At 46.9% G+C, this 13,840-nt stretch overlaps 1 protein-coding gene across 1 annotated transcript in view; it reads right to left on the bottom strand.

The window, feature by feature from the left end:
- LOC126267802 (uncharacterized) overlaps positions 1–12,019 on the bottom strand; it is a 160,641-nt gene extending 148,622 nt beyond the window's left edge. The window contains exon 1 of the mRNA XM_049973107.1: positions 11,731–12,019. Within this exon, the coding sequence (XP_049829064.1) occupies positions 11,731–12,019 (289 nt within the window). The remainder of the gene's footprint in view (positions 1–11,730) is intronic.
- Positions 12,020–13,840: the final 1,821 nt, after the last annotated feature.

Here is a 13,840-nt window from a genome sequence, read left to right as displayed (position 1 = left end):
GGCGATACTATTAGGGAAGCGGAAGACATAGATTTCTGGGAACGATACTACATGACAAGCTCTCCTGGAAGGTTCATGTTCATAGCTGAATGAACCTCTCTTTACGATAGACTGAAACTGTGTGACGGATCGGGATACGCACTTAGCCGGCCCGGGTGGCCGAGCGGTTCTAGGCGCTACAGTCTAAAACCGAGCGATCGCTATGGTCGCAGGTTCGAATCCTTCCTCGAGCATGGATGTGTGCGATGTCCTTAGGTTAGTTAGGTTAAGGTGGTTCTAAGTTGTAGGGGACTGATGACCTCAGAAGTTAAGTTCCATAGTGCTGAGAGCCAGTTTTTGATTCGCACTTAGCATTTTGCGGGTAATGTTCTCACCAGCTGACCTATCCAGGCATGACTCACAGCTACACTTCCGCGTTGCTTTGCTTCAACCAGTACCTGTCTCCTACTTTCCAAACTTCACAGAAACTCTCCTACATGTCTTGCAAGACCATTGTTCGCAAAGGCAGGATTCCACCTTCGAATCAAAAGGCGGCACACCTTCAATCTGTCAGGAAGCTTCAAAACAGGGCAGATTCCACTAAAGAGTGGAAGCTTAATTCAGTAAACAAACCCCAAAGAAGACGTAAAACAAAGAATTAGAAATGAAAGAACAATGTTCATAAATAAAAGAAAAATGCTTTGTTCGAAGAAAAAAGGTGGTTGAGAGCTGGAATTGGAACGTACCACTGTGTGGGTATAAAACATGGACAGTAGACAGTAGACAAAAATGATATGAAATACCTCGGAGCATTTGAGATGTGGTGCTGGAAACGCCTGTTAGAGATAAAGTGGACAGATAAAACCAAGAACAAGGAGCCCTGCAAAGTAACGGCGGGGAAGAACAATGCTGCGAAGAGGACACGAGTAGAGTCGTCACATAATACGACACATCCGGTTCCTCGTAAATGTCCTCGGAGGAACATTACAACGGAAGAAAGACCGAGGAAGATCGCGACTGGCATTTTTGAATTAGTTATACATAATGCAAGATTCTCTAATTATGCAATAATGAAGAAGTTAGCTTCCAATAAATACAGAGTAAGTGCTGGCAACCAGTCTCAAGATTGATGACAAAGAAAAAAGTTTCGAAACAGCGCACACTCCACTGCAGAGTGACAGATTCAAATACAGAACGGCCGCGCGGGGTAGAGTCTTGTCACGGTCCGCGCGGCTCACACCGTCGAGTTTCAAATCCTCCCTCGGGCATGGGTGTGTGTTTCGTCCTTGGCGCAAGTTAGTATAAGTTAGATTAAGTAGTGTGTAAGCTTAGGGACCGATGACCTCAGCAGTTTGGTCCCATAAGAACTTACCACCAATGTCCAATTTTTCAATATAGAACGTTTGAAAATTGTATACTTACCAAGCTGTCATTCCTTGACATTAGGTTGGATAAGGCTTTGGAGCCATGTAGTTTAGGCAAAAATTTAGTTTTATTCAAAAATCGGATGACTTGCAGCTTATCTGGTGTTAATTCATGACTCTATGTAATGAGAGGTACCCTAACTCCGTCAATAAAATATATGTAAAATATATACACTCCTGGAAATGGAAAAAAGAACACATTGACACCGGTGTGTCAGACCCACCATACTTGCTCAGGACACTGCGAGAGGGCTGTACAAGCAATGATCACACGCACGGCACAGTGGACACACCAGGAACCGCGGTGTTGGCCGTCGAATGGCGCTAGCTGCGCAGCATTTGTGCACCGCCGCCGTCAGTGTCAGCCAGTTTGCCGTGGCATACGGAGCTCCATCGCAGTCTTTAACACTGGTAGCATGCCGCGACAGCGTGGACGTGAACCGTATGTGCAGTTGACGGACTTTGAGCGAGGGAGTATAGTGGGCATGCGGGAGGCCGGGTGGACGTACCGCCCAATTGCTCAACATGTGGGGCTTGAGGTCTCCACAGTACATCGACGTTGTCGCCAGTGGTCGGCGGAAGGTGCACGTGCCCGTCGACCTGGGACCGGACCGCAGCGACGCACGGATGCACGCCAAGACCGTAGGATCCTACGCAGTGCCGTAGGGGACCGCACCGCCACTTCCCAGCAAATTAGGGACACTGTTGCTCCTGGGGTATCGGCGAGAACCATTCGCAACCATCTCCATGAAGCTGGGCTACGGTCCCGCACACTGTTAGGCCGTCTTCCGCTCACGCCCCAACATCGTGCAGCCCGCCTCCAGTGGTGTCGCGACAGGCGTGAATGGAGGGACGAATGGAGACGTGTCGTCTTCAGCGATGAGAGTCGCTTCTGCCTTGGTGCCAATGATGGTCGTATGCGTGTTTGGCGCCGTGCAGGTGAGCGCCACAATCAGGACTGCATACGACCGAGGCACACAGGGCCAACACCCGGTATCATGGTGTGGGGAGCGATCTCCTACACTGGCCGTACACCTCTGGTGATCGTCGAGGGGACACTGAATAGTGCACGGTACATCCAAACCGTCATCGAACCCATCGTTCTACCATTCCTAGACCGGCAAGGGAACTTGCTGTTCCAACAGGACAATGCACGTCCGCATGTATCCCGTGCCACCCAACGTGCTCTAGAAGGTGTAAGTCAACTACCCTGGCCAGCAAGATCTCCGGATCTGTCCCCCATTGAGCATGTTTGGGACTGGATGAAGCGTCGTCTCACGCGGTCTGCACGTCCAGCACGAACGCTGGTCCAACTGAGGCGCCAGGTGGAAATGGCATGGCAAGGCGTTCCACAGGACTACATCCAGGATCTCTACGATCGTCTCCATGGGAGAATAGCAGCCTGCATTGCTGCGAAAGGTTGATATACACTGTACTAGTGCCGACATTGTGCATGCTCTGTTGCCTGTGTCTATGTGCCTGTGGTTCTGTCAGTGTGAGCATGTGATGTATCTGACCCCAGGAATGTGTCAATAAAGTTTCCCCTTCCTGTGACAATGAATTCACGGTGTTCTTATTTCAATTTCCAGTAGTGTATAATATAAAATGACGGCGTGGTGAAAAGCAATGGCTCCGAATTTTTTATGAGAAAATTCTTAAAGTTTTTTTTAACAATCTACATGTTTATTCTTCATGTCTACATATTTATTTCCCAACTAATCCACCCTGGCTACGAACACATTTCTCCCAACGAGAGACCAGTTTTTTGACACCATCATTGTAGAATTTTTGACTTTGTTGACAGAGCCACAGCCTCATCTCTACTTGCAACGTTTCTTCGCTACCAAACTGAAGTCCTCGGAGGTGTTCTTTAAGTTCTGGAAACAGATGAAGATCGGATGGGGACAAGTCGGGACTGTATGGAGGATGATCGATGGCAGTGAGTCCAAGGCGCTGGATTGTTGCAGATGTCGCACCACTCCTAAGTGGTGTGATGTTGTCATTGCTTTAAGAGTTTTCACATAAAAAATTCAGAGGTAGTACTTATCAGTACGCCTTCGTAGTTTATGACATTTGCAGTTGACAAAAATCCTTAATTAACTACTATGTAAAAATGGGTGTCACCCTCTCCAGCATACACCTTGAATAGACTTCGCAAGAGCTGGGACAGAAAGTTTTTGAATCAAAACTAAACATTTTCTACTACAAACTCCTTGTTACTGCACGTACACGGTAAGTCTACTTAACTGTGTAATGTAGGTGTAATTAACTCAAATGACTGCAGTAACTAACAATACTACTAAAGGTTTCGTTGAGTGTGTTGTTGTAAAATCCTATTGTCAAATCGCAGTTACAATCAAGTCCCAACCGAGCAGAATTCCCTCCTGGACGGAGAGTGTTGCTATTTATACAAACAAACAAAAGAAATTTCGAGAACGTTCTTGAAATGATAAACACTAAATAACAAATATTTGCTGGTGATCTAACTTACGAGGGTAATCCCAAAAGTAAGGTCTCCTATTTTTTTATAAGTACACAGACCTGTTAATTTCTACAATGGTTTACATCTGTTTACAGCTTGAACATTTAACTGTTTTTCGACATAATCACTATTTTTGTCGATACGTTTTTGTAGACGCTGTGGCAGTTTTTCCATGTCATACCAGCTCGCCGCCATCTGTTCAGAAAATTATGAACCTCTTCTTTCACCTCGTCATCGGAGCTCAATCGCTTTCTGTCCAAATGTTCTTTTAACCTAGGGAACTGGGCGCCAAGTCAGGACTATAGGGTTAGGGTGCGTGGGTGATTATGTTCCACTGGAACTGTAGCAGGGGAGCAACGGTTTGCAGAGCGATGTGTGGGCGAGCGTTGTCATGGAGAATGTGTACGCCCTTGTTCAACATTCCTCTTCTCCGGTTCTGAATTGCCCGTTTGAGTTTTTTCAGTCTCACAGTACCTGTCAGCGTTAATTGTGGTCCCAGTGATTCAGTTCCGGCGACGAGGTGAAAGAAGAGATTCATAACTTTCTGAACAGTATGGCGGCGAGCTGGTATGAGATGGACATACAAAACCTACCACAGCGTCTACAAAAATGCATCGACAGAAATGGTTCAAGCTGGAAACTGATGTAAACCATTGCAGAAATAAAGAGGTCTATGTACTTAAAAAAAATACTTGTACAAAATAGGAGAGGATATGGCATTACCCTCGTATATTGGCGACTAGCAGTACGCCATTTAGTGATGCTAACCGCCAGACGCTGAACAGCAATCCACATTGCATACAGCACAGCACTTGGCATTGCTCCCTCACGTGTACAAACAGTGACCTATGTTTCAGAAGTCCTCACTGGAGCCGACTACATCATCCAAGATCTACGTCTGATCAGTGGTATGGCTGCATTGGAGGATCCTCGCGTTTGGATTTGTTGTAACATCCTATTCACTACGGTGAGCATTGAATGTAGCCCTTCCCACCACTTCATGATCATCGAGTGGGCTTTCAGTTTCCTTGAACGAGAAACGCCCATTGTCAATATGCGTCTCAGGTCTGTACTAGAGCCTCTTAGGGGGGGACATGGGCTATATCCCCTGCACTTTTGTCTTCTTGGTGGAGTCCTCGAGTTCTTATGTGACGTCCAACAAGCATAAAAGATACGATACAGCCCAGAGTAACATTTTAGTAACTTTTCCGGTAGTATCACTTTCCACACAGCGTAAAAATCAACAAGTCTCCCCAGCTGTATCTCACTGGACGGTGCTTGGCGTTTTAGCGCTCTGGGTCTCATTCCTGATGGTTCAGGTACCATATGCGAGAGAGCTGTCTTCCTTCGTCGATCATGGCGATGAAATGTAGCATGTAATCATCCCAAGTATCGTCCGTCTGAATCAGCGACGGTGAATCCATTGTTGTTTCGACGTCGCGAGTGTGGAGCAGAAAAAACGGTGTGAATCCTGTAGTTTCTTGCTTTGCTGCGTGATATGTGAATGTCACGGTGGGCAGTATTCTATTCCGATTTGTCTGTTCTACATCAGTTTACAGCGATAGCATATCTTCCACCGTCTCATTCAAGCGTTCTGCGAGACAATTCGTCCACGGGTGGTAGGTAGTCGTCATCCTAAGAGTGACGTAGCGACATGAAATTAACCTCTGTCTGACAGTATACTCGATTCGGAAACATTTCCACGAGCAGAGATTATCACACAGAGTGCTCCGAGCGTCAAAATGATGTAGTCTACAAGGAACCTTGAAATTTCCAGAACTCTCGCAGTTGTCACAGCTTTGGCGACAGCGTAGGAGGTGAGACACTCAGTGCAGACTATTATCCACTGATAGCCATTTGTTGACTTAAAGGAATCTTGTGTAGAAGTCATCCATTTCGATGAAAGGACACTGCTGCAGTCGTCATTGGTAGCAGAAGTAGTTTCGTAGTTTACATTCCTGACGATAGCTCACATAGTATCTACCAGATCGGTAGAGGCCTAGCCGCTAATACCTGCGTCTGATTTTGTCTAGGAACTCTACGAATACCAGGTGACCAGGTGTTGGAGCGTCATGGAAATATTTTGGGATAACTGATTATAGATTACTTGGGATGACGAGCAATTATTCTCACACAACTGGATCGTAGTTCCTCTATATGTCAATTGGAATTCTTCTTTGGTCACTTCCTTCCACGGTTTTCAATAGTTTGGCTCTTAACCCTGCTCCTCAACAAAGTAATTTGAGGTAGCAGTGACTTAGATTTCATCCACACTGCTGCGTTCTGCCAAAGGATTCCACGAAAGACAGTCGGCATCCTTGTTTTTGAGTCTGCTTTGTATACCATTCTGATGTCATACACCCACAATCTCAGAAGTCATTCAACCATTCAACGTGGCAGATCCTCCTCAGGCTTGTCAGCCAACAGACAGACTGGTGAGTAGTAGGGCAAGGTTCGTGTCACCCAACTCTCCATTGTTGTCAAATTTATTCAAGATGGCGGCGATTACGTCATCCAAGATGGCGCAATGTCGACTTGGCAGCAGAGCATGACGTCATCCAAGATGGCGGCTTTTGGCGGGAAAATAGGCCAATTGTGCTACATCCACTAACCTAACCTCAAGAAAAAATGGCGCAACTTTTGAATGATAATCTCTTAAAAACTATACTTCTATTTATTATTATCATTTATTATTTATTCACGATGTCCGATTTTCTCGGTGAGGAAGCCATTTTCCTTACATCCATAACAAAAATCTATCACAAGTTCAAATCCCAACACCATAATTGATCACACGTACGAACTTTCTCCACCACTTACCTTTTTTCACTGGTAGCCTATCAGAATCGCGTCAAATAATAAGCTGCACTTATAGTAACCTAAGTCACGTCCTTGGATTTTGCAGGGGAGAAAGGGACTGAAGACTTTATTTCAAGCAGTATGGTCATCAGTTGTTATCCAACAGTCAGCACACACATCTTTGATATCGCAGTGCAGTCACCATAACGTCTGCACTCCAACAGAATTACACTCCTGGAAATTGAAATAAGAACACCGTGAATTCATGGTCCCAGGAAGGGAAAACTTTATTGACACATTCCTGGGGTCAGATACATCACATGATCACACTGACAGAACCACAGGCACATAGACACAGGCAACAGAGCATGCACAATGTCGGCACTAGTACAGTGTATATCCACCTTTCGCAGCAATGCAGGCTGCTATTCTCCCATGGAGACGATCATAGAGATGCTGGATGTAGTCCTGTGGAACGGCTTGCCATGCCATTTCCACCTGGCGCCTCAGTTGGACCAGCGTTCGTGCTGGACGTGCAGACCACGTGAGACGACGCTTCATCCAATCCCAAACATGCTCAATGGGGGACAGATCCGGGGATCTTGCTGGCCAGGGTAGTTGACTTACACCTTCTAGAGCACGTTGGGTGGCACGGGATACATGTGGACGTGCATTGTCCTGTTGGAGCAGCAAGTTCCCTTGCCAGTCTAGGAATGGTAGAACGATGGGTTCGATGACGGTTTGGATGTACTGTGCACTATTCAGTGTTCCCTCGACGATCACCAGAGGTGTACAGCCAGTGTAGGAGGTCGCTCCCCACACCATGATGCCGGGTGTTGGCCCTGTGTGCCTCGGTCCTGATTGTGGCGTTCACCTGCACGGCGCCAAACACGCATATGACCATCATTGGCACCAAGGCAGAAGCAACTCTCATCGCTGAAGACGACACGTCTCCATTCGTCCCTCCATTCACGCCTGTCGCGACACCACTGGAGGCGGGCTGCACGATATTGGGGCGTGAGCGGAAGACGGCCTAACAGTGTGCGGGACCGTAGCCCAGCTTCATGGAGATGGTTGCGAATGGTCCTCGCCGATACCCCAGGAGCAACTGTGTCCCTAATTTGCTGGGAAGTGGCGGTGCGGTCCCCTACGGCACTGCGTAGGTCTTGGCGTGCATCCGTGCGTCGCTGCTGTCCGGTCCCAGGTCGACGGGCACGTGCACCTTCCGCCGACCACTGGCGACAACGTCGATGTACTGTGGAGACCTCACGCCCCACGTCTTGAGCAATTCGGCGGTACGTCCACCCGGCCTCCCGCATGCCCACTATACGCCCTCGCTCAAAGTCCGTCAGCTGCACATACGGTTCACGTCCACACTGTCGCGGCATGCTATCAGTGTTAAAGACTGCGATGGAGCTCCGTATGCCACGGCAAACTGGCTTACACTGACGGCGGCGGTGCACAAATGCTGCGCAGCTAGCGCCATTCGACGGCCAACACCGCGGTTCCTGGTGTGTCCGCTGTGCCGTGCGTGTGATCATTGCTTGTACAGCCCTCTCGCAGTGTCCGGAGCAAGTATGGTGGGACTGACACACCGGTGTCAATGTGTTCTTTTTTCCATTTCCAGGAGTGTAGTTCAAATCCTCGCCACCCCCTGGCCAGTGGGTGGAGACACTGCCGACGCTTGTCACGTGAGTCAGCCGCGCGCACTGGACTGCCGGTTCGCTGGGGGCGAGCCCAGCGATCGCTCCCACGTCGTAAACATGTTTTCGCTGGACAGGCTGGAACTTGCCGAGTTTGACGTCACAGCGGTCCCTTGTCCACTCACCACATGTATTCGTCGCCTCCGCACGTTTCCCGCCAAAATTGTTTGCCTCGGAGCTGAATCACACAACGGTCAGCTGTTCCCTTCCACACTTTTGGCGCCAAAGTTGTTTTCCTGGGAATGTTCAAACCTGTCAATGCCGACCACTCCCCATCCACCATGTGTTCGTGTGCGAGCGAGTGAGAACGCAGTGCTACACTATTGGCGGCAAAGTTTGCTCGACAGTGGAATCCGCCATTACTACATTCAAATGGTTCAAATGGCTCTGAGTACTATGTGACATAATGATTGACTGACAATGCTTGCTTGAGTTGGGGGACAAATTTTGCTTGATGGACCACTGCTTCCGGGGTTGCTAGCACCGAAAACGGTGATCCTATACTTATGTGTAAAAATGACCAATCACTGGAAATGGAATGCAGAGTTATAAACTATTCGGTCACTGCGACATATGAGTTTAAATGTAGAGGTGGTCAATCACTTTCGAAGGAAGTCGCTACAACGTCAGCAGGCTCTTCTAGTTTCCTTCTGTTGTGGCTGTCTTTTATTTAAAATCATTCAATGTTATGCTATCGACTGTAAGAATATGATTCACAAGGTGCGAGGTACAGTTTCCTGTGAGACGCCGTGCATCAGTCCGTGTTAATGTCTGTTTAGAATCAGACAATGACTTCAAAGTCGCGGCAGAAAGACGAAATGCTCGGCAGTGTGTAAAAGCGTGTTAGAAAACACTGTTTGAACAAGAGCCAGAGGCAGCTTCTCATTCGCTTAGAGTATGGGTAATCAAACTTTAAAGTGGTCTCTGTATATTTAATATGATCTTGTTCATATAGGCATCTGTAGTTTGAGGTGTCGGACTTGGCGAGCTCTTCGGAATTCTTGGATGGTCGCACTCTGAGTTATTCGGGGGAAGTATTGTGTATTCCGTTTGTCTGCGCTGGAAGCGGATCGCATTGGTGCCTTCGTGACTTTTTCACTGTTTGATGGTGGAGGATAAAGATGATAGGGTGTTCAGGATCTGTTGTACTTGTACCTAGTTTGAGGTGTACAACTTGCACGCATTTCCAGCGAATGGTCAAAACAAGGTCCTGTTGTAGTAACTGAGGTCGTTTTGTTTATAGACAGGTTGCAGAAGGTAATAGTCTTTCTCTGACTTAAATTGCAGAGATCCAATGGATGAATATAAATGCATACTCATCTATGCTTAGAAAGGGAGAATGCTTTTTTATTATTAAGTGAGTTTTGGCAGGAGTGAATATGGTTTTATATATGTGAGTGGAAATTGTAAGCGAAGGGTGAAAGACGTCAGGTTCACTGGCTGGGGGAGACACTGTTTACATGTCCTGTTGGAGATGCAAGAGGGAGATAGAGATCTGCGCTATTCAGGAATCCATTTGTGCACTGTATGTCGTTACACCATAGCTGGAGAGCAGGTATAGGGAGAGCCCAATTCAACATTCTGGTCCTGGGGCTGAGTGGGCGGCTGTTTAGAGGGACAGCTATGTCGCTTTGACATGCCGCCGCCGGCGCTCGGACACTCTCTTTGTAAGGCGCTATGGGATTAGTTTGAACATTTAATACTTGTTTCGGTGGTTATTGGATTAAGAACTGTAATATTGAAGGTCATGTCCTCAGTGGGACTGCTGTGTAATTGAGTAAATGTGTTTATTTATTTCAAGATATGTTACGCAAATGGTGATGTTAAGTTGATGACGCTGTTTAGCTACGATTGTAGCTGTCTGCTGCTGAAAGAAAGAAAGAAAGGGTGACCTTGCTCCCAGACCTGATGGATGAGGTATTAGGTAAGAGCAAGTGATAGTTGAATGATGCTATGTCTTCGGATATAGGAGTCTCTAAACGGCAGGGCGAGATTTTTTTTATGTGGAAATTTATGCAATCTATAGATAGTGATATTCGACCGCTAGTGACAACAGTTAAGAGCGGAAAAATAGGGACATATCGAGCACTGGCAGAATGTTGCAGCAATGGTAATAATATTTAATTCAAGGTGAAGGTGGTAAACATGGACCAGGCTTTGAATATTGGTGTGAGTGTCGTATGTGCTTGATGCTCTGTATAAAAGTTTGACTCTTTAATTGCGTTTGGTATTTCTGGGTGTGTGTAAAATTAATTTTACTGTTGAAAGTGTGAGAAAGATGAGTTGATTGGTGTTTAGATAGAGGCTACGTTTGTAATTCGAAAAGAGCGGATGAGAATTAAAAATTGATTGATGGGCATGGTTTGTGGGGTGATATATGAGTGTCAAAATAGGGTTGAGGACGTTTGCTTATGTTGATGGTCGGACGGGTGTGAGGCTAGGTGCGGTGAGAGGTGTAAATTAGATCTTTTTTTTTTAATGTTGTAAAGTAAGAATGATATTGAGAAGGTTTTAGATGGCTGGTCACGCGACAAGGCAAGATCAGGGATGTGTAGTTATGTTTAGTTAAAGAGCCATGTAATGTCGCGTGAGGAGCAATGCACAGTGTGCTACAGTGCCATGGGAGGAAAAAACTTGTGCTGCTATGATGTGTCTAGCGTATGGAGGCTGCGCTACAAAATTATGCTGCGTTGATATAAAGTTGACTTTCACCCGCGTTCGGTGGTCGCGGCTCGGGATTGTGACGGATCGCGGTCCTGAACGAACGTATGTGTGTGCTTTGACCGCTGACGAGCGCGTTGACCGCGCCAACTCACGCTTGCGGAAGCCGGGCAGGGGCTGTGAGATGTCTGAAATCAGACGGATGGGTGACTTCACGATCCTGTGGGCAGGGTGCGGAGTTGGGGGTATATACGCACGTCTGCTGAGTTATTTTGCGAGCGGATCTGCAGGCTCTGCTATGCGTTATTAGGATAGTTGACGAGTACTGAGCGCATCTACACTTCTGTGTAAGGTATTATTTAGTAGCAGTTTGCTATAGTGTGTACTGAAATTATGGTTGAGTGCGTGTCTGTGGACTGTGCAACATGGCCCAGGACATATCTGAAATTGTCGTTTTGTGATAGCGTGATAGATATACTGTATGGTTAAATAAGTTGTTGGAAAAAATAAATAGACTGTTCTCAATGATTACATGCGCCTGCAGCGCAGATCAGAGGGATTGGTTTTCTGTCACCATCTAGGTTGCATGTGAGTAGTAGTAAATGTTTCGCCGGCCGCGTTAATCGTGTGTGTCAACGAGCTATGAGCTATTCTGACAATAGACGTGAAGGTTGGGTCAGACCTGAGACGCCGGCGGTATACATGAAAAGAACAAAGCAGCTTTCACATGTGTCGGCTGTCACGAGCGCTCGGAAGCTGAACTTGGCTGGAGACTCTGGAACTCCCTTTCCCGCCGACCGCACGAGCACGTCGCCTGCCTTGGAGCATAATCTAAAGCGCATAGGCAATATCAATTTCTCAGGTGATAGGTGCGAATGCGACTGTGTTGAGGTCATGTTTAGGGCCAGGCCGAGCAGAGACTTTTGGTCGGTTTGGCAGCTGGGGATGTTTGGGCGCGTCTGTTGCACCATTCTGCGAGCATGTCTGTGCAATGTGTGGTGCTTTATTTGGAGAGTTTAAGAGCACAGAGCTCGTTTTCTGATATTGTGTACTGCATTATTTAAGAGCTGTTAGCTATTGTGTGGAGAAATTAGGAATTGTTTACGTGTTTGTGGCCTGTGTCAGATGACCACAGTCGGTTCAATGTGGGTGTTTTGTGACAAATATACTCCACGACTAAATAAAAGGGCTCCAAATAAATAGAGTGCAGCCCTTCCTTACTTCCCCGAGTAGCACAGCGCAGTCTGAGCGGTTTTTGCGCAAAAACTGCAATCTGGTCAGACTGAGTGAGTCAACAAATAATTGGACAAATTTATCTGTAGAGGAGTTAGAGGTCTGGATTGAAATGAATATCTTGGTGGGTGTGTTTGTGTTGCCATGTGTAGCGCATTACTGGAGTTCAGAAACTGCCTTATGTGAGCCTTACATATCGAAACCTATGAGACGCAAAAGTTTCAAAAAGGTATGTCCCAAATAAATAAAGTACACTCTTTCAAGCTTCGATCAGCCTATGGACTGAAATTATTGCCGAAAATTAGGAGTTGTTTGGCTATTTGGACGTAAATGTTTTTTATTATTTACGAGCGGTTCGCATGTGTGTAGGCTGTGCTATGTGTTATTTTTAACTGTTTACAATTAGAAAGCGCGTGTCTAGAGCATTATAAATGTGTTATGTAGGAGTGTTTTGCAGGTCTGTATGGTGTGCAACATGTCGGTGTGATACATACACTCCATTCCTAAATAAAGTAAGTTGGTTCCTCCATGCATGGGCCTAGTGCAGGGTGAGTCCTTTTACCCGAAACGTGTAGGGAGAGGTTGAGTGCTGGTGACTTAGTTTAGTGGTGATGAGCTTCGTTTGCAACAATTTACTTAGGTTGGTGGGGTGGAGCGCAAGTGAGCTTTGTTTACTGGCAGATTTCAAACTTGGCGCTGGTTCCTAGGGAGAGGTGGCTGTCAGGTCCTCGAAAAGTATCTGAAATTAGGTAGTTGAACACCTTTGCATACGTATATGAAATTGTACATTAAATTATTTAATATGATTAAAATCGAAATGGAATTAAGTACTTAGGTATTTACAGTAGACTATGTCCATTGCGTGTATGGAGGGTGTGTGACATAAGGGGGGCAGTGGCGCAGCGATTGCACAGTTATTACACGCGCGAGAAAGAGAGTCAATTAGCGAGTGTTCTAGTGTCCACTAAAAGTGCTGTTATATAGTCATGGCGGATTCCACTGTCGAGCAAACTTTGCCGCCAAAAGTGTAGAAATGCGTTCTCGCTCACTCGCACAAGAAGACGTGGTGGACTGTGAGCGGTCGGCATCGACAGGTTTGAACGAGCCCAGGTAAACAACTTTGGCGCCAAAAGCGTGGCAGGGAACAGCCGACCGTTGTGTCATTCAGCTCTGAGGCAAACAATTTTGGTGGGAAACGTGCGGAGGCGACGAATACATGTGGTGAGTGGACAAGGGACCGCTTTGACATCAAACTCGGCAAGTTCCAGCCTGTCCAGCGAAAACATGTTTACGACGTGGGAGCGATCGCTGGGCTCACCCCCAGCATACCGGCAGTCCAGCGCGCGCGGCTGACTCACGTGACAAGCGTCGGCAGTGTCTCCGCCCACTGGCCAGGGGGTGGCGAGGATTTGAACTAATTCAGTTGGAGCGCAGACGTCATGGTGACTGCACTGCGATATCAAAGATGTGTGTGCTGACTGTTGGATAACAACTGATGACCATACTGCTTGAAATAAAGTCTTCAGTCCCTCCACCCCTGCAAAATCAGAGGACGTGAC

The sequence above is a fragment of the Schistocerca gregaria genome, chromosome 4 (genome assembly GCF_023897955.1).
Source record: "Schistocerca gregaria isolate iqSchGreg1 chromosome 4, iqSchGreg1.2, whole genome shotgun sequence".
Lineage (NCBI taxonomy): Eukaryota > Metazoa > Arthropoda > Insecta > Orthoptera > Acrididae > Schistocerca > Schistocerca gregaria.
The sequence above is the reverse complement of the archived record's forward strand: the minus strand, read 5'-3'. Positions and strand labels throughout refer to the sequence as shown.